At 39.8% G+C, this 12500-nt stretch overlaps 1 protein-coding gene across 6 annotated transcripts in view; it reads left to right on the plus strand.

Annotated features, from left to right (window-relative positions):
* The window catches only part of patj (PATJ crumbs cell polarity complex component), a 123084-nt gene that overhangs the window by 44591 nt on the left and 65993 nt on the right, over positions 1-12500 (plus strand). For all 6 annotated transcript variants that reach the window (XM_088078163.1, XM_088078167.1, XM_088078168.1 and 3 more), the window contains exons 19-20: positions 6577-6789; positions 6871-6933. In XM_088078163.1, the coding sequence (XP_087934289.1) occupies positions 6577-6789; positions 6871-6933 (276 nt within the window). The remainder of the gene's footprint in view (positions 1-6576; positions 6790-6870; positions 6934-12500) is intronic.

Here is a 12500-nt window from a genome sequence, read left to right on the forward strand (position 1 = left end):
TGATTTAAAAATAAAACGTAAAAACCAGAAACAGTGTGAGGTTTTGACTGCAGGACTTCACCTCAGAGTGAAACCAAGTCTTCAACAATTTTCTCCAAATAAAGAATCAACTTCTGTCTCCCCGTCTTTCCTCCACATCTCTCGCCCAAGGGCACGTCGGAGCAGCGCTGCTGCCAAAGTGTTTCCTGTTACTGACTCTGCGGCTGTCAGAGTCGAGTGAAAGATGGTTGGAGGCAATAAGAGGAGAGCTGATCTGTCTGTGCGTCTGAGCGTCTGAGCGTCTGGACTCAGGCTGCGAGCAAACACTGACACCTTTCAAACGGCTCCAGTCTCACACCTGAAAAACGCTTTTTCTCCAAAAACAATCAAACTGAAGCCGAACAAAATGTTTATTTTATCAGTCAGAATCAAACTGTATCGGATCAATCACGCTGGACAGACGTGACCCGACGAGGACACCGTCAGCACGTTAAATCCTTAAACATGTCAAAGCAGCCTCTGACCGCCGTTAACCCTCTGAAACCCGGAGAAATGTTTTGCAAACTGCAACAAATTAGTACATTTAGAAAGTTAATTTTAAAAAGATAAAAAGAAAATGTTTAGGGGAAAAAAATAGATTGATGATTATCAAAATTACATATTTAAAATTACATTACAGAAATTTAATATTTAAAGCACTTTTTCCAGCTCATTTCTTTTTTCTCGTTTATTTTTTCATTATGACTATTTAAGGTAATTTTCTTGCCTTTTTTTGGTAATGCCTTGCTAATTTTTGCTTAATTTCTTTTGTGGCTCATTGCCTTCTTATGTTTTTAGCAAGCCAATTTTCACAAACAAAGTTTGTGAAAAAATAGAAATCTAAAACCAAACTGTTGAGAACTCAGCAGCAAAATGTCATCATTCGACACTTTATATATTTGACTATATTCACTATATCAACTCAAAACACAGATCCTGGAGATCAGATATAAAGATCGAAATACGGATGAGTGAGGAATGAAGTGAGTGCTATTGCAGATGTAATCTACAGAAAATATTAACAGATAAGAGACCGCTGAAAAGTTTTCAAAGAACAAGACACAACACACACACACACACACACACACACACACACACACACAGACACACACACCAGCTCACAGACAGGCAGACTGGCTGTCAAACGGTGAGTTCAGTGGCAGTGGGAATACAGCCAATCGCCTCATATTTAGCAGCTTTACCCGTGTTTAAAAAAGGAATTTCGGTGGTGGATGTGTGGCCATTAAAAACTTGTTTTTACGGTCTCATTCGGTGTCCCCTTTCTCAATTTTGAGGTTTTTTGCGGGTGTGTGAACACAGCGCAGGCGGAGCTCTTCATGAGTTTATTTCTCCTCAGCGGGACTTTGTGCGGTGTGATTATCGGGCTGGACGGCTGATCGATGAGCCGAGTTTTTTTCAGTTCGGACCTTAATCATAAACACGCATTACTAACACGCCAAAGATGACGCCTAATTATTGTGGATTAAACTTCACAGCTATAAATAAAACTGGAGCTGAAATGATTTGAGATTAGTTGGTAGGCTGCAGAGTGCCGTCACAGTTATCATGTTTTTACAAACCGAACTATCGATAAATGGAGGAAATAATCAGCAGATTAATCCAAAATAAAAAAACGAGTCTTTGCAGTTTGACGGTTAGGAAATGTGCTGCTCACACATTCATGTTTAACTCATTTTTCTTCATTTAGTACTTTTACTTTTTAATACCTTGAGTTCTTTTTCCTGATTATACTTTTATATAAAATTTAAATGCAGGACTTTTACCTGTAACAGAGTATTTTTACTGTGTGGTATAAGTACTTGTGAGTACTTCCTCCACAGCTGTAAAACTCTCTGTTAGCCGCAGCGTTAAGATTTGAATGGAGTAGTAAAGCACACAGGAGTGTTTCTGCACTTTTGGCCTCAGAGTTATATTCATTATGAGAAAACGTTCAAAAAAAAAAAACAGTATGGAAAGTTTTTTCTTCATGTTATCAAACTTCAGAGGCTCGGAAAGGTCTCGAGAATGTGTAGAATAAAATGTAAAGTGTAAAGTTCAGTTTCAGAGCTCCTAAAAACACTTTGACTCTGTTTCATTTCAGAGTTTCTGACTGGAATCATAAAGGTCTCAGAAACTTTGAGTAGACACTCTGCAACCTACATATCCAAAAAAACCTCATTGTTATCTGTGCACGAAAGCCAACCGTGGAAACATTTCACTACTTTTGGCAAAGTACATTTTTAATTTCTTTATATATTTTTTTTCCTCTCACACTTTCTCCTACGTTTCTGATATCTCCACTTTTTTTGACAGCAGAGGCCTTTTCTTTTTCCGGAGGATCTTGTAGGAGTGGAGGACTTGAGTTCTGACTCCTCACCACCTGTAGCCATGTTGTTCAGTCTAAAAATACAGCTCGGCTTTGTTCTGGCAGCCTGAAACTTGGCACGGCAGCTCGTGCTGCAGCGCGGGCGATGCCCAGGGTTCAGCACAGGGGAATTCACAAAATGTACGTCCGCTCCAACCAGGAGAGGTTTTATAGTCGGTATATGAATCTCTGAAGGGGCCGTCGTCCTGGTTACTCTGGTTAAACACGGCGAGCACAGACCACGGCTGCTTTTTGGACTTTACGTGTTTATGTTGTCGACCCAAACAAACTTCTTCACTTTTTTTCAACAAAGTTTTAAGATAATTTTGTCTTTTTTTTTTTGACTTATTATTTGTATTTATTTTCTACACAACTTGCATGTATAAATCAAAGACGTAAATATCAATAATAGCAAATGAAAACCATATTTGACATCCTCTTAACAAATAAAATAATTAATTAATTAATTAATTAATGACTGTCATGACAGAGACAAAAACAGATACAGAGAAGCAACAAAAGACAAAATACACCTGCATCTTTTTCACTGCTCCCCAACCCGAACCTGCCCCTCCCCCACGGGCCTCTCTGCAGCTTCCATAATACACACTTCAAGATCTTAATTACCTTCAGACTTTTTTAAAATGTATTTCTCAGCTCTTATTCTCACTTTAAAAAAAAAAAATCACGAAAGCTGAAAACGCTGAAATGTGGAGCGACTTCACTTTTTTGTGCTGCTTTCAGACGCTGTTCACAATATTTAAACCTCTGAACTCTGAGAAAAAAAGCAGTGATCAACGTAGTAAGAAATGTTACACAAATTGCAAGAAAGTAGATTTGGAAAATTATTTTTTAAAAAGGACAAAAAAGGGAAAAAAGGTAGGGAAAACTGCATTATTGATTATCACAATTACATATTTAAAATTATGTTACAGAATTATTGTGATTCTGAAGCACTTTTTAAAGTTTAAAAGGAACATCAACATGCTTTGGAGAAATGTAGCGGTGTTAAAATAAAATCTAAAAACTCAAAGTACAGATAAAAAAAATAGGTACTGTGACAGTATAAGTATAAACACTGGTAAGTTGTTTCTGGAAGGTACTAATTCAAAATGTGCACATGACAAAAAGCAAACAGTGAGGATCATAAACATAAATAACTTGTCTTTTTTTGTGCTTATTTCAGGAAACTTTTTTGAAACTTTTGCCAGTTTCATCGGGCCGTTTGTTGTAAAAGTTTTTCCTTTTTATGTTTTCAATCAGGCCACTTTGCTCCGGTTTCAGAGGCTTCAACAAACAACAGATTCAGACACTTTTGTCATTTTATCCATTTTTCTCCTGTTTCAAAATCCTCTGATGGATTCGAGCTTTCTCTGTGTCCACGCCGTGCAGCGAGATGAAGCCGCCTTTGCCCAAAAAACGCCGTCTTTCACAACTTTCATTCATGTTTGAAACGCAGCCTCCGTTATTCTTACTGAGAGAGAACCGTGAGCCTGAACGTGATCCCAAATCACGACATCGTCATGCGGCCTCTGTGTTTGGTGAAATATGGGAGGAAATTTGACTTCATTCACACACACTCACACACACACACACACACACACACACACACACACACACACACACACACACACACACACACACACACACACACACACACACACTCATGATTCAGATACTCGTCCTGTCTGAAGAGGACTTCAGTGTCCGTCTGGAGCTCTCAAATGCATCTCACCTAAACAGATGCCAAATAAACATAAACAGCCTCAGAGCGTCGTCCCCCCCCCAAAAAGTGATATTGACTATTTCAGATCATTTATCACCTGAAACTCGAGTCTTTTGTCAAACTGAATTTTGCTTTTGTATTCAGCTCTCTTGTATTTAGCAGTATTTTTTTTGCATTTCATGTAGAGCATCTTTGAGTACCATGAAAAGCACTTTTTAAGTCTCATCTATTATTATTATTATTATTATTATTATTATTATTATTATTATAATATGAGATTAAATTTTCTTTTAACTGCTGAGAGTTTACTGGAAAACAGACAGATTAACCCTCTGAAACCTGTAATAACATCACTTTTCTTGTGCCTTTTAAACATTTTTCACATGTATTTAACCCTTTGAAACCCGAGCAGACCGGTGATAGCTGTCCCATAAATTCCACAAAAAAAATGAGGAAAAGATGTCAAGAAAATGCACTGAAAATTAACTTTGAAAAAAAGAGAGAGAAATTGTGATAAGTTAATAACGATTTTTTAAATAGGTGACGATGTCCTGAATCTGTATCTATAATTATTTCATATAATGATTAACTTCTATCTTTATTTATTTATTTATTTATTTATTTTTGTTGCCTTTTAAATAAAGTAAATAATCACCCTTTTTTTTTTGCTCATTTTCAGGTCATTTTCCTGAAACGTGTAACTTCTTCTCACAGAAAACATGAAAAAGGCAAAAAGGCAACGAGAAACTTTGCAAGAAATGTCTCACAAATTACACGAAATTAGTGGCTGTGGAAAAATATTTAAAAAAAACAAAAAACTGTCTGAACTATATATAATTATCAGAATTACATATTTAATATATTTAAAATGATCATTGTTAAGGACCCTCTTTTCTTGTCTGGCTTTGTGCTCTTGATCAGGTACATTTATATCTCTTGCACCTCTTTACTTGTTCCTGATTTTGGATGTTTTTCTTGTGAAGTGGCGTACGCCTTCACGTGCTGGTGTTTTTGGAGGAGATGGAGCTCATTTTCTCTGGTTTCGGGGTTAAATCTGACGGCTCCGTTTCAATTCTTCTCTAAAAGTAAAAGTAAAATAAAATCTGTAAATCTCCTCCGCGTCACTTTCAAACATTTGAATTTGACTCTGAAATCTGATTCTTTCTGCAGCGTCTCGTCCCCCCGTCCACCTTTCTCTCCGGTCTCTCAGTCCACATCTCTGATTGAGTTGTCGGCGCTGTGACCTTTGACCTCCTCCCCGTAGGTTTCTGCAGTTTGATATTTGTGAGGTGAAGGCCGCTCCGCCGTCTGTGTGTTTGTCTTGTTGTTGTTTACGCGGTTGGATTTCCTGTCGTTTCGCTGGTCTCTGTCTCCCCCTGCCTGTCCCTCTGCTGCTCTGCTTCCTGTCTCTCTGTGGACACTCTCAGTCACACAGTCTGAGTAACGGGACGTTGACTGTCCTCGTCTTTTTCTCAGTGTGTGCTGAGGATTTCTTCATTTCATCTCTTGAGCTTTAAAAAACACAAAAAATGTGTTTATTTATTGTTGTCAGTGGACAGAAGAACACAATAAGGAGTATCGATAGTCGTCTCAGGGAGTAAATGACCTTGAAAATGTCCCTCAAAGTCAGAAAAGTCAGAAAGATATCGAGTAAAATGTGTGTGAAAATGTGTGTGAACCTTTGTCTCAGGTCAGTGTTTTATCAACCTGAAAAATAATCTGGTTTTCTCTTATCTAAAGATTCAGCTTCAGATGTTTTTACAGCTGTTTCCTTAACCCTTTGAAACCTGAGCACTTTGGCTTGATTTCTTTAAAATATGGGGGAAAGGCGATGAGCAACTTAGGAATAAATGACCCAGAAATGAACAAAAAGTGCAGGAAAATTACCTGAATATTATAAAGCAAAATAAAACATAATGAATAAAAAATAATTAAAAAAGTAAAAACCAAACAAACATGGAGATATCGATATGCTTAAAAAATATTATAATTCAATTTAAGAAATTAAAAACATATAATTATATTAATCGTTTTTAAAATAGTTCTGAAATATTTACCCTAGCTTTTATGAAAAATAATTTTTCAAATCCACTCATTTCAGCAAATTACAAATTACAAGGTGTTTATTGCCAAGTTACTCATTGCCTTTTTTCAAATAATAATAATAACAACAACAATAATAATTATAATCGTCATCATCATTTCTGCTCATTACAAATTACAGTGTGTTTCTTGCAAAATAGCTCGTTACCTTTTTCCCAGTCTGATTTTGTTCAGTTTGAGGATTTAAATATTTTTTGAAAAGCACAAGAACAGTGATGTCAGTCCAGATTTTAAAGGGTTAACAAAGAAAAAACTGACACCTGATCAGAAACACTGAAGCTGCCTCACGCAGCCGTCAGTCTGTTATTGAGCTCCTGCAGAAAGTCGCCGCTGGTGATGTGATGGTGTGATTTAACCCTTTCAGGACCCTCTGGACCCCGGACGCTGTGTGATGGTGATCCGCTCGCTGGTTCCCGGCGGTTCGGCGGAGCGTCACGGCGGTCTGCTCCCCGGAGACCAGCTGGTGTCCGTAAACCACACCCAGCTGGACCTGCTGAGCCTGGGCCAGGCCGTGGAGGTGCTGAAGTCCGCCCCGCCGGGCGCGGTCCGCCTGGGCGTCCGGAAGCCTCTGGTGGCGGTACGTCTGCGCCTCCCGCTGTCTGATCAGCTGATGAGTCTGTAGCCTCCAGTGTGGTGACGGACTGATGTGTTTGTGCAGGTGGAGCGAGCAGAGAGGAGCAGCCAGGTGTGTGCCGGAAACACACAGGTACCTGCAGCAAAGGTAACGCACACGCACACGCACACGCACACGCACACGCACACGCACACACACACCTCTTCTTCACCTGTATGTCACAGCCTACAAAACAGCTCCACCCCAGCAGGTGTCAGCAATAACTCTGAATTGTTTATATGTATTTCATCAGAAATAATCAAACATTAGGTGTTATGGCTGCGTTCATCATCGTTTCCATGGACACCGTTAAAAAAAAAAAAAAAGGCTTACATTATAAAATGAGCAACTTGGCAAGAAATGTTCTGCAAATTGCAAGAAATGAATATATTTATGAAAGTACTTTTAAAGCAAAAGCAAACAGGGAGATTATCATAATGATATATGTAATATTATTTTTTATAGAATTATACATTTAAAGCAGTTAATGCAGGTCAGTTTCTTTCTTCTTTTTTTCTTTGCATTTTTTTGTTTATTTATGTGTTAATTTTGTATTTATTTTTTGGTAATTTTCAGGCAATTTTCTTTTTTTTTTTGTTTTTTTTTTTTTTACTAATATCTGCCTGTTTTCTGGCTAATTTCTTTTGAAGTAGCTGAATGAATTCTTATGTTTTTGAAACATATTAACCCATTCAAAGTGACATTTTTGATCCCACAGCCATCAAAGCATAAAAACAGGACTTGTATTATTTCTGGGTGACCTGTCACAATCAGTGTTGCTCCCAATCATTGACATGCCGTATTTATCATATTTGGATATTGTTTTAACTTTGCATGCAGACTGTTCAGCAGTTTGACTGCACAAACTGAAATACAGATTTATTTCCATCGAGAGTCTGGTACTGGACTGATGAATTTCTTTTCTGCGCCGCAAAAATCCCGTTTTTAGTGGGCGCGTTCGCTGCCTAATTAACGGTCGCACGGTTGTGCTTCCTGCACAGAGAGCGAAGCAGCTCTTCGTGACTCGTGGCTGAACTTTCCAGAAATCTGTTGAGTATTTTTTTGTGACTCGGCGCTCAGAGGGGACAGAAACAGTTTGTGTTGGTGATAAATCAGCGAGTCGTCTGCTGCGAGCACATTTCTCTTCTCTCTCTCTTCTTTTATTTCACCTCACCTCCGTCGTCTCTCCTCTTCATCTCTCTTTCACCTCCTCCTTTACCTCTCTCTCCTCTTTCATCTCCTCCTCTCTTTCACCTTCTTTCACCCTCTCCCTCCTCTCCTTAATCTCTCCTCTCCCTCCTCTCCGTCTCTGTGAAGCTGCTGACTCAGCGGGATGGCTGGATGGTATAAAGTGCTCTATCAGCTCAACCAGCAGCATCTCTCTCTTAAGTGAGTCGGGGTACTTCGAGGACACTTTGGTCCTCCAGCATCAGTACACGCAGTACTGCAGTACTCACAGGAAATAATACTACCGCGCTGCTGTGGAGGACAAGAGATCCCCCACAGTCTCTTTTATCCAAATATTCTCACTGAAATAAAACCACACCTTAGTTTACTGTACGGATTATTATTATTATTGTTGTTATTATTGTTATTATTATTATTATTATTATTATTATTCCTAATCTTTTCATGAATTATTATTATTATAGTTATTTAACAGTCAACACAGTACACTCGGTACGAAAAAGTATGAAAACACATATCCTCTGCCCCCACACATCTGAGGTCGTGAAGCACATAAAGACAAAACAGAAGGAAATGATGATGATAATAATTACTGTTATGTAATAATATATACATCAGTGGTAGTAATGTTAATATTACTAATAATAACAATAGTAAGACATTGGTAAAAAGTTACATGAAAATTAAAATTAAGTTTTCTTGAGGTCATTTTGTTGTTTTTTGTTTGTTTTACTTGTCTTTCTTTCTTTTTTTCTTTTTTTCTTTTTGTTTTACCTTTTTAGGTCATTTTCTTATTTTTTCTGAAAAAATCAAATAACAACAATTTAAAAATCAAATGGAAATAAAATGGCCAAAAGTTTAAGAACGAATGAAGAGCAAATAAAAATGAAATGGTATGCTCATATTAATAAAAATCTTAAAAAACTTTTTTTTTTAAAAAAGTAAGTCTTCAGGCAGTGATCTCCAAAAACATTTGTAAGTTTTGTCCTCAGAATAATTCCTCCAATACTTTAATTTTCATCCTTATGTTGTGTTTTGACCTTAAGTAAATTCTTACAATAACTTATGTATTTATTTAAAATAAAAGAAATCAATGAATAAAGTAGAATTTATGCATCTACATATATATATATATATATATATATATATATATATACAAAGGGGGATCCATATTTTCGGCAGTGTTTTATCGGAGCTGCCCTCCGGAGAAGATCTTTAGTTTGATACGATGCAGATTTCTTTAATCCGACAGTCGTGTGCAGGAGCAGAGAGCCGGCATCAGCTCGAGCTCCTCACTCACGTTTACTGTAAAGGTGAAATCATCTGGATTTTTTTGGCAAAGCGGCAAAACGTCACAGCAGTGAAATGTGATGAAGTAAAAAATGATTTTTCTTTGTTTACAGTGATCTGCAACAAATGTTTCAGTTGACAGATTTTCGTTGTAAAATAAGCACACGGCACAAAGGGATTATTAATCTGAAACACAGCTCCTGGAGTCATGGTTTTAATCATCGTATCGAATGCATTTTTATCTTCATGGCTGCACACAGAAGTCTCATCGTGTTCTCCGCAGTTATTACGATCCTTATCGTACAGATACAGATCTGAACATCTGCAGAGCACCAGGAGATGGTGTGTGTGCTCTTAATGTGGGCGTGCAAGTTATTATCTCGTGAGTGATTACGGGCGTTTTGAGGGAATATCTTAAGGGTGTTTTATGCACACGAGACAATGCAGTAAATTCAGTTAATTGTGCAACATAATTATTTGTTTTCAGCGAGATTTCAGGGTTCCTGCGGATCTTTAACCCCTTGAAACCTGAACAAATTGGCTTGATTTCTCTCAAAAACATGGGAAGACGGTGACGAGCAATAATGGCCCGAAAATTATGAAGACATTAGTCAGAAGAAGTTTAGCTGAAAATAAGTTTTAAAAAGAAAAAGACAAGAAAAGTAAAACAAACAAAAACAAAACACGAAAATTACCTCAAGAAAGTGAAAACAGAAATAAAGTGCTAATATTTCTATTTTTAACTCCATGATTCCCTCATTTCATTTTTCCGTCACCAGTTTCTAGAGCCGGGCGACAAAACGATAACGAGATCAATCGCTCGATATCAAACTGCACTCTACTGTCTTCTACTGTACTCTGCTGTCCTCTACTGTACTCTACTGTCTTCTACTGTACTCTTCTGTCTTCTACTGTACTCTACTGTCTTCTACTGTACTCTTCTGTCTTCTACTGTACTCTACTGTCTTCTATTGCACTCTTCTGTCTTCTATTGCACTCTTCTGTTTTCTTCTGCACTCTCCTGTCCTCTACTGCACTCTACTGTATTCTACTGCACTCTGCTGTCTTATGCTGCATTCTTCTGTCCTCTGTCTTCTACTGCACTCTGCTGTCTTCTACTGTACTCTGCTGTCCTCTACTGTACTCTGCTGTCCTCTACTGTACTCTGCTGTCTTCTACTGCATTCTGCTGTACTCTACTGTACTCTACTGTCTTCTACTGTACTCTGCTGTCCTCTACTGTACTCTACTGTCTTCTACTGCACTCTGCTGTCTTCTACTGTACTCTACTGTCTTCTACTGTACTCTTCTGTCTTCTACTGTACTCTACTGTCTTCTACTGTACTCTTCTGTCCTCTACTGCACTCTACTGTATTCTGCTGCACTCTGCTGTCTTCTGCTGCATTCTTCTGTCCTCTGTCTTCTACTGCACTCTGCTGTCTTCTACTGTAGTGTGCCATCTTCTACTGTACTCTGCCATCTACTGCACTTTGCTGTCTCTCACTGCACTCTGCTGTGTGTCCCTGTCCTCCTGCAGTGTCTGCGGCGGCTGTCCTCTGCGCGCTGCCGTTTTATTTCCTGTTTTATATGCAGCCCATTTGGCTGAAGAGGGTTTTTCACAGCCCACAGGTCTCTGATGGGTTCCCATAAAGACAGCCGGGTCGGCGCTGTCACTTCACCGCCGGATCGTTCTCTGTCACGGCAGCCCGCTGACCAGAGAGAGACCCCCGTTACACGTCCACACCTCGTTAACTTTTAGAGGTCATATGTAGAAGAGTGCTGCTGCTGTAGTTACAGGCTGCGATCACATTATTCTGATGGTCTTTGTGCAGATAAAGAGCTGCGGCGAGTCACGGGTCACGCCCATTCACACGTGAATAACGGTGGGAAAGACAACAAACTTTACAGTCAGCAGACAACACGGCGACACCCAACGCCCAACGCCGACTCTCACCGCGCTGCTGCGAGACAAGCGTCTGCTGCTGTCTTTAATGGTTATTACAGACGCGGATCGCCTGATTAATGTGGACGTTAACGTCTGATCCGTATTTCTGAAGAGATTGGGACAAAAAACAACAACAACAACTACAACAACAACAACAACAACTCATAACTGAAGTGACCAAAACTGAACAACAAAAAAGCGCCACAAAATACATTTGGATTCTTTTTTTGTTTGCTTGTTTTTAAATATTTTATTTTGGAGCAAACAGGAAAACTGAAACATCTTTTTCATTATAAATCAGACGTTTCGGGCTGCGGTTTAGATGCTGGATGTGACGTCTCAATAAGGCAGATCCTGATTGGCTGTTGGTGTCGGTCATGAAGTCGCCCTCAGTGAGTCGGAACAATGTTAAAACCGTGTTTTTGTCGTCGTTGTTGGCGTGGACGGCTCTTTGGTGTTGTGTGGCAGTGAGGACTGCAGATTTAACCAGCGGGGTTTTTTTTAAGTTTGATCAGCTGGAAAAACAAACCCGCGTCCGTCCGTGATCACCGCCGATCGACAGGTGATCGATCGGACGCTCGGGGCCTCCGCAGTGAGTCCGGATCCCAGCCTGAAGCGGCTCACTGCGACTCTGCAGAGACTCTGAGACGAGCGACTCGTCATCCCAACTGTCCTCATCGCCTAATGGCAGAGATATTAAAAGACAGCGTCTTTAAATCTTCTGAATATGAGGCCAGGCAGTCACAGCCAATACACATCAGTCTGCAGAACATCCTGTTAGCGTTATGAGCTCTCTGCCGCGGACGCCGTCTGCTCCTCACCTCCATTATACGGCCCCGATGGGCCGGCTTCCCGGGTCCAAATTAAAAGAAGAGGAACAGAGTCCTTGACGATGAGGCCTCGTCGATGGAAATTAGCCTAAGTGTTGTCATTAATATTTCCCGGCGCGGGCTAATGTGTGCTGGTAATGTTAAGAACAGGATCTCCCTCAGTATCTGCTGAGGAGGCTCTTTGGGGAGTTAACGGAGACCGTTATGTGTTCAGAGATGAAGGCTAATGTTCAGAGGACGGCAAGTTTCACATTTAGTGGCAGCTGCAGCTCCTCAGCTCCTTCACCGAGGAGACGGCAGCCGGACGCTCCGGGTCCTGCAGCCTGCCGAGTCTCTGACCGACGAGTCTCTGACTGATGAGTCTCTGACTGCCGAGTCTCTGACTGCCGAGTCTCTGACCGACGAGTCTCTGACTGATGAGTC

The sequence above is a fragment of the Plectropomus leopardus genome, chromosome 5 (assembly GCF_026936395.1).
Source record: "Plectropomus leopardus strain MGB_pleo_1.0 chromosome 5, ASM2693639v1, whole genome shotgun sequence".
Classification (NCBI taxonomy): Eukaryota; Metazoa; Chordata; class Actinopteri; order Perciformes; family Serranidae; genus Plectropomus; species Plectropomus leopardus.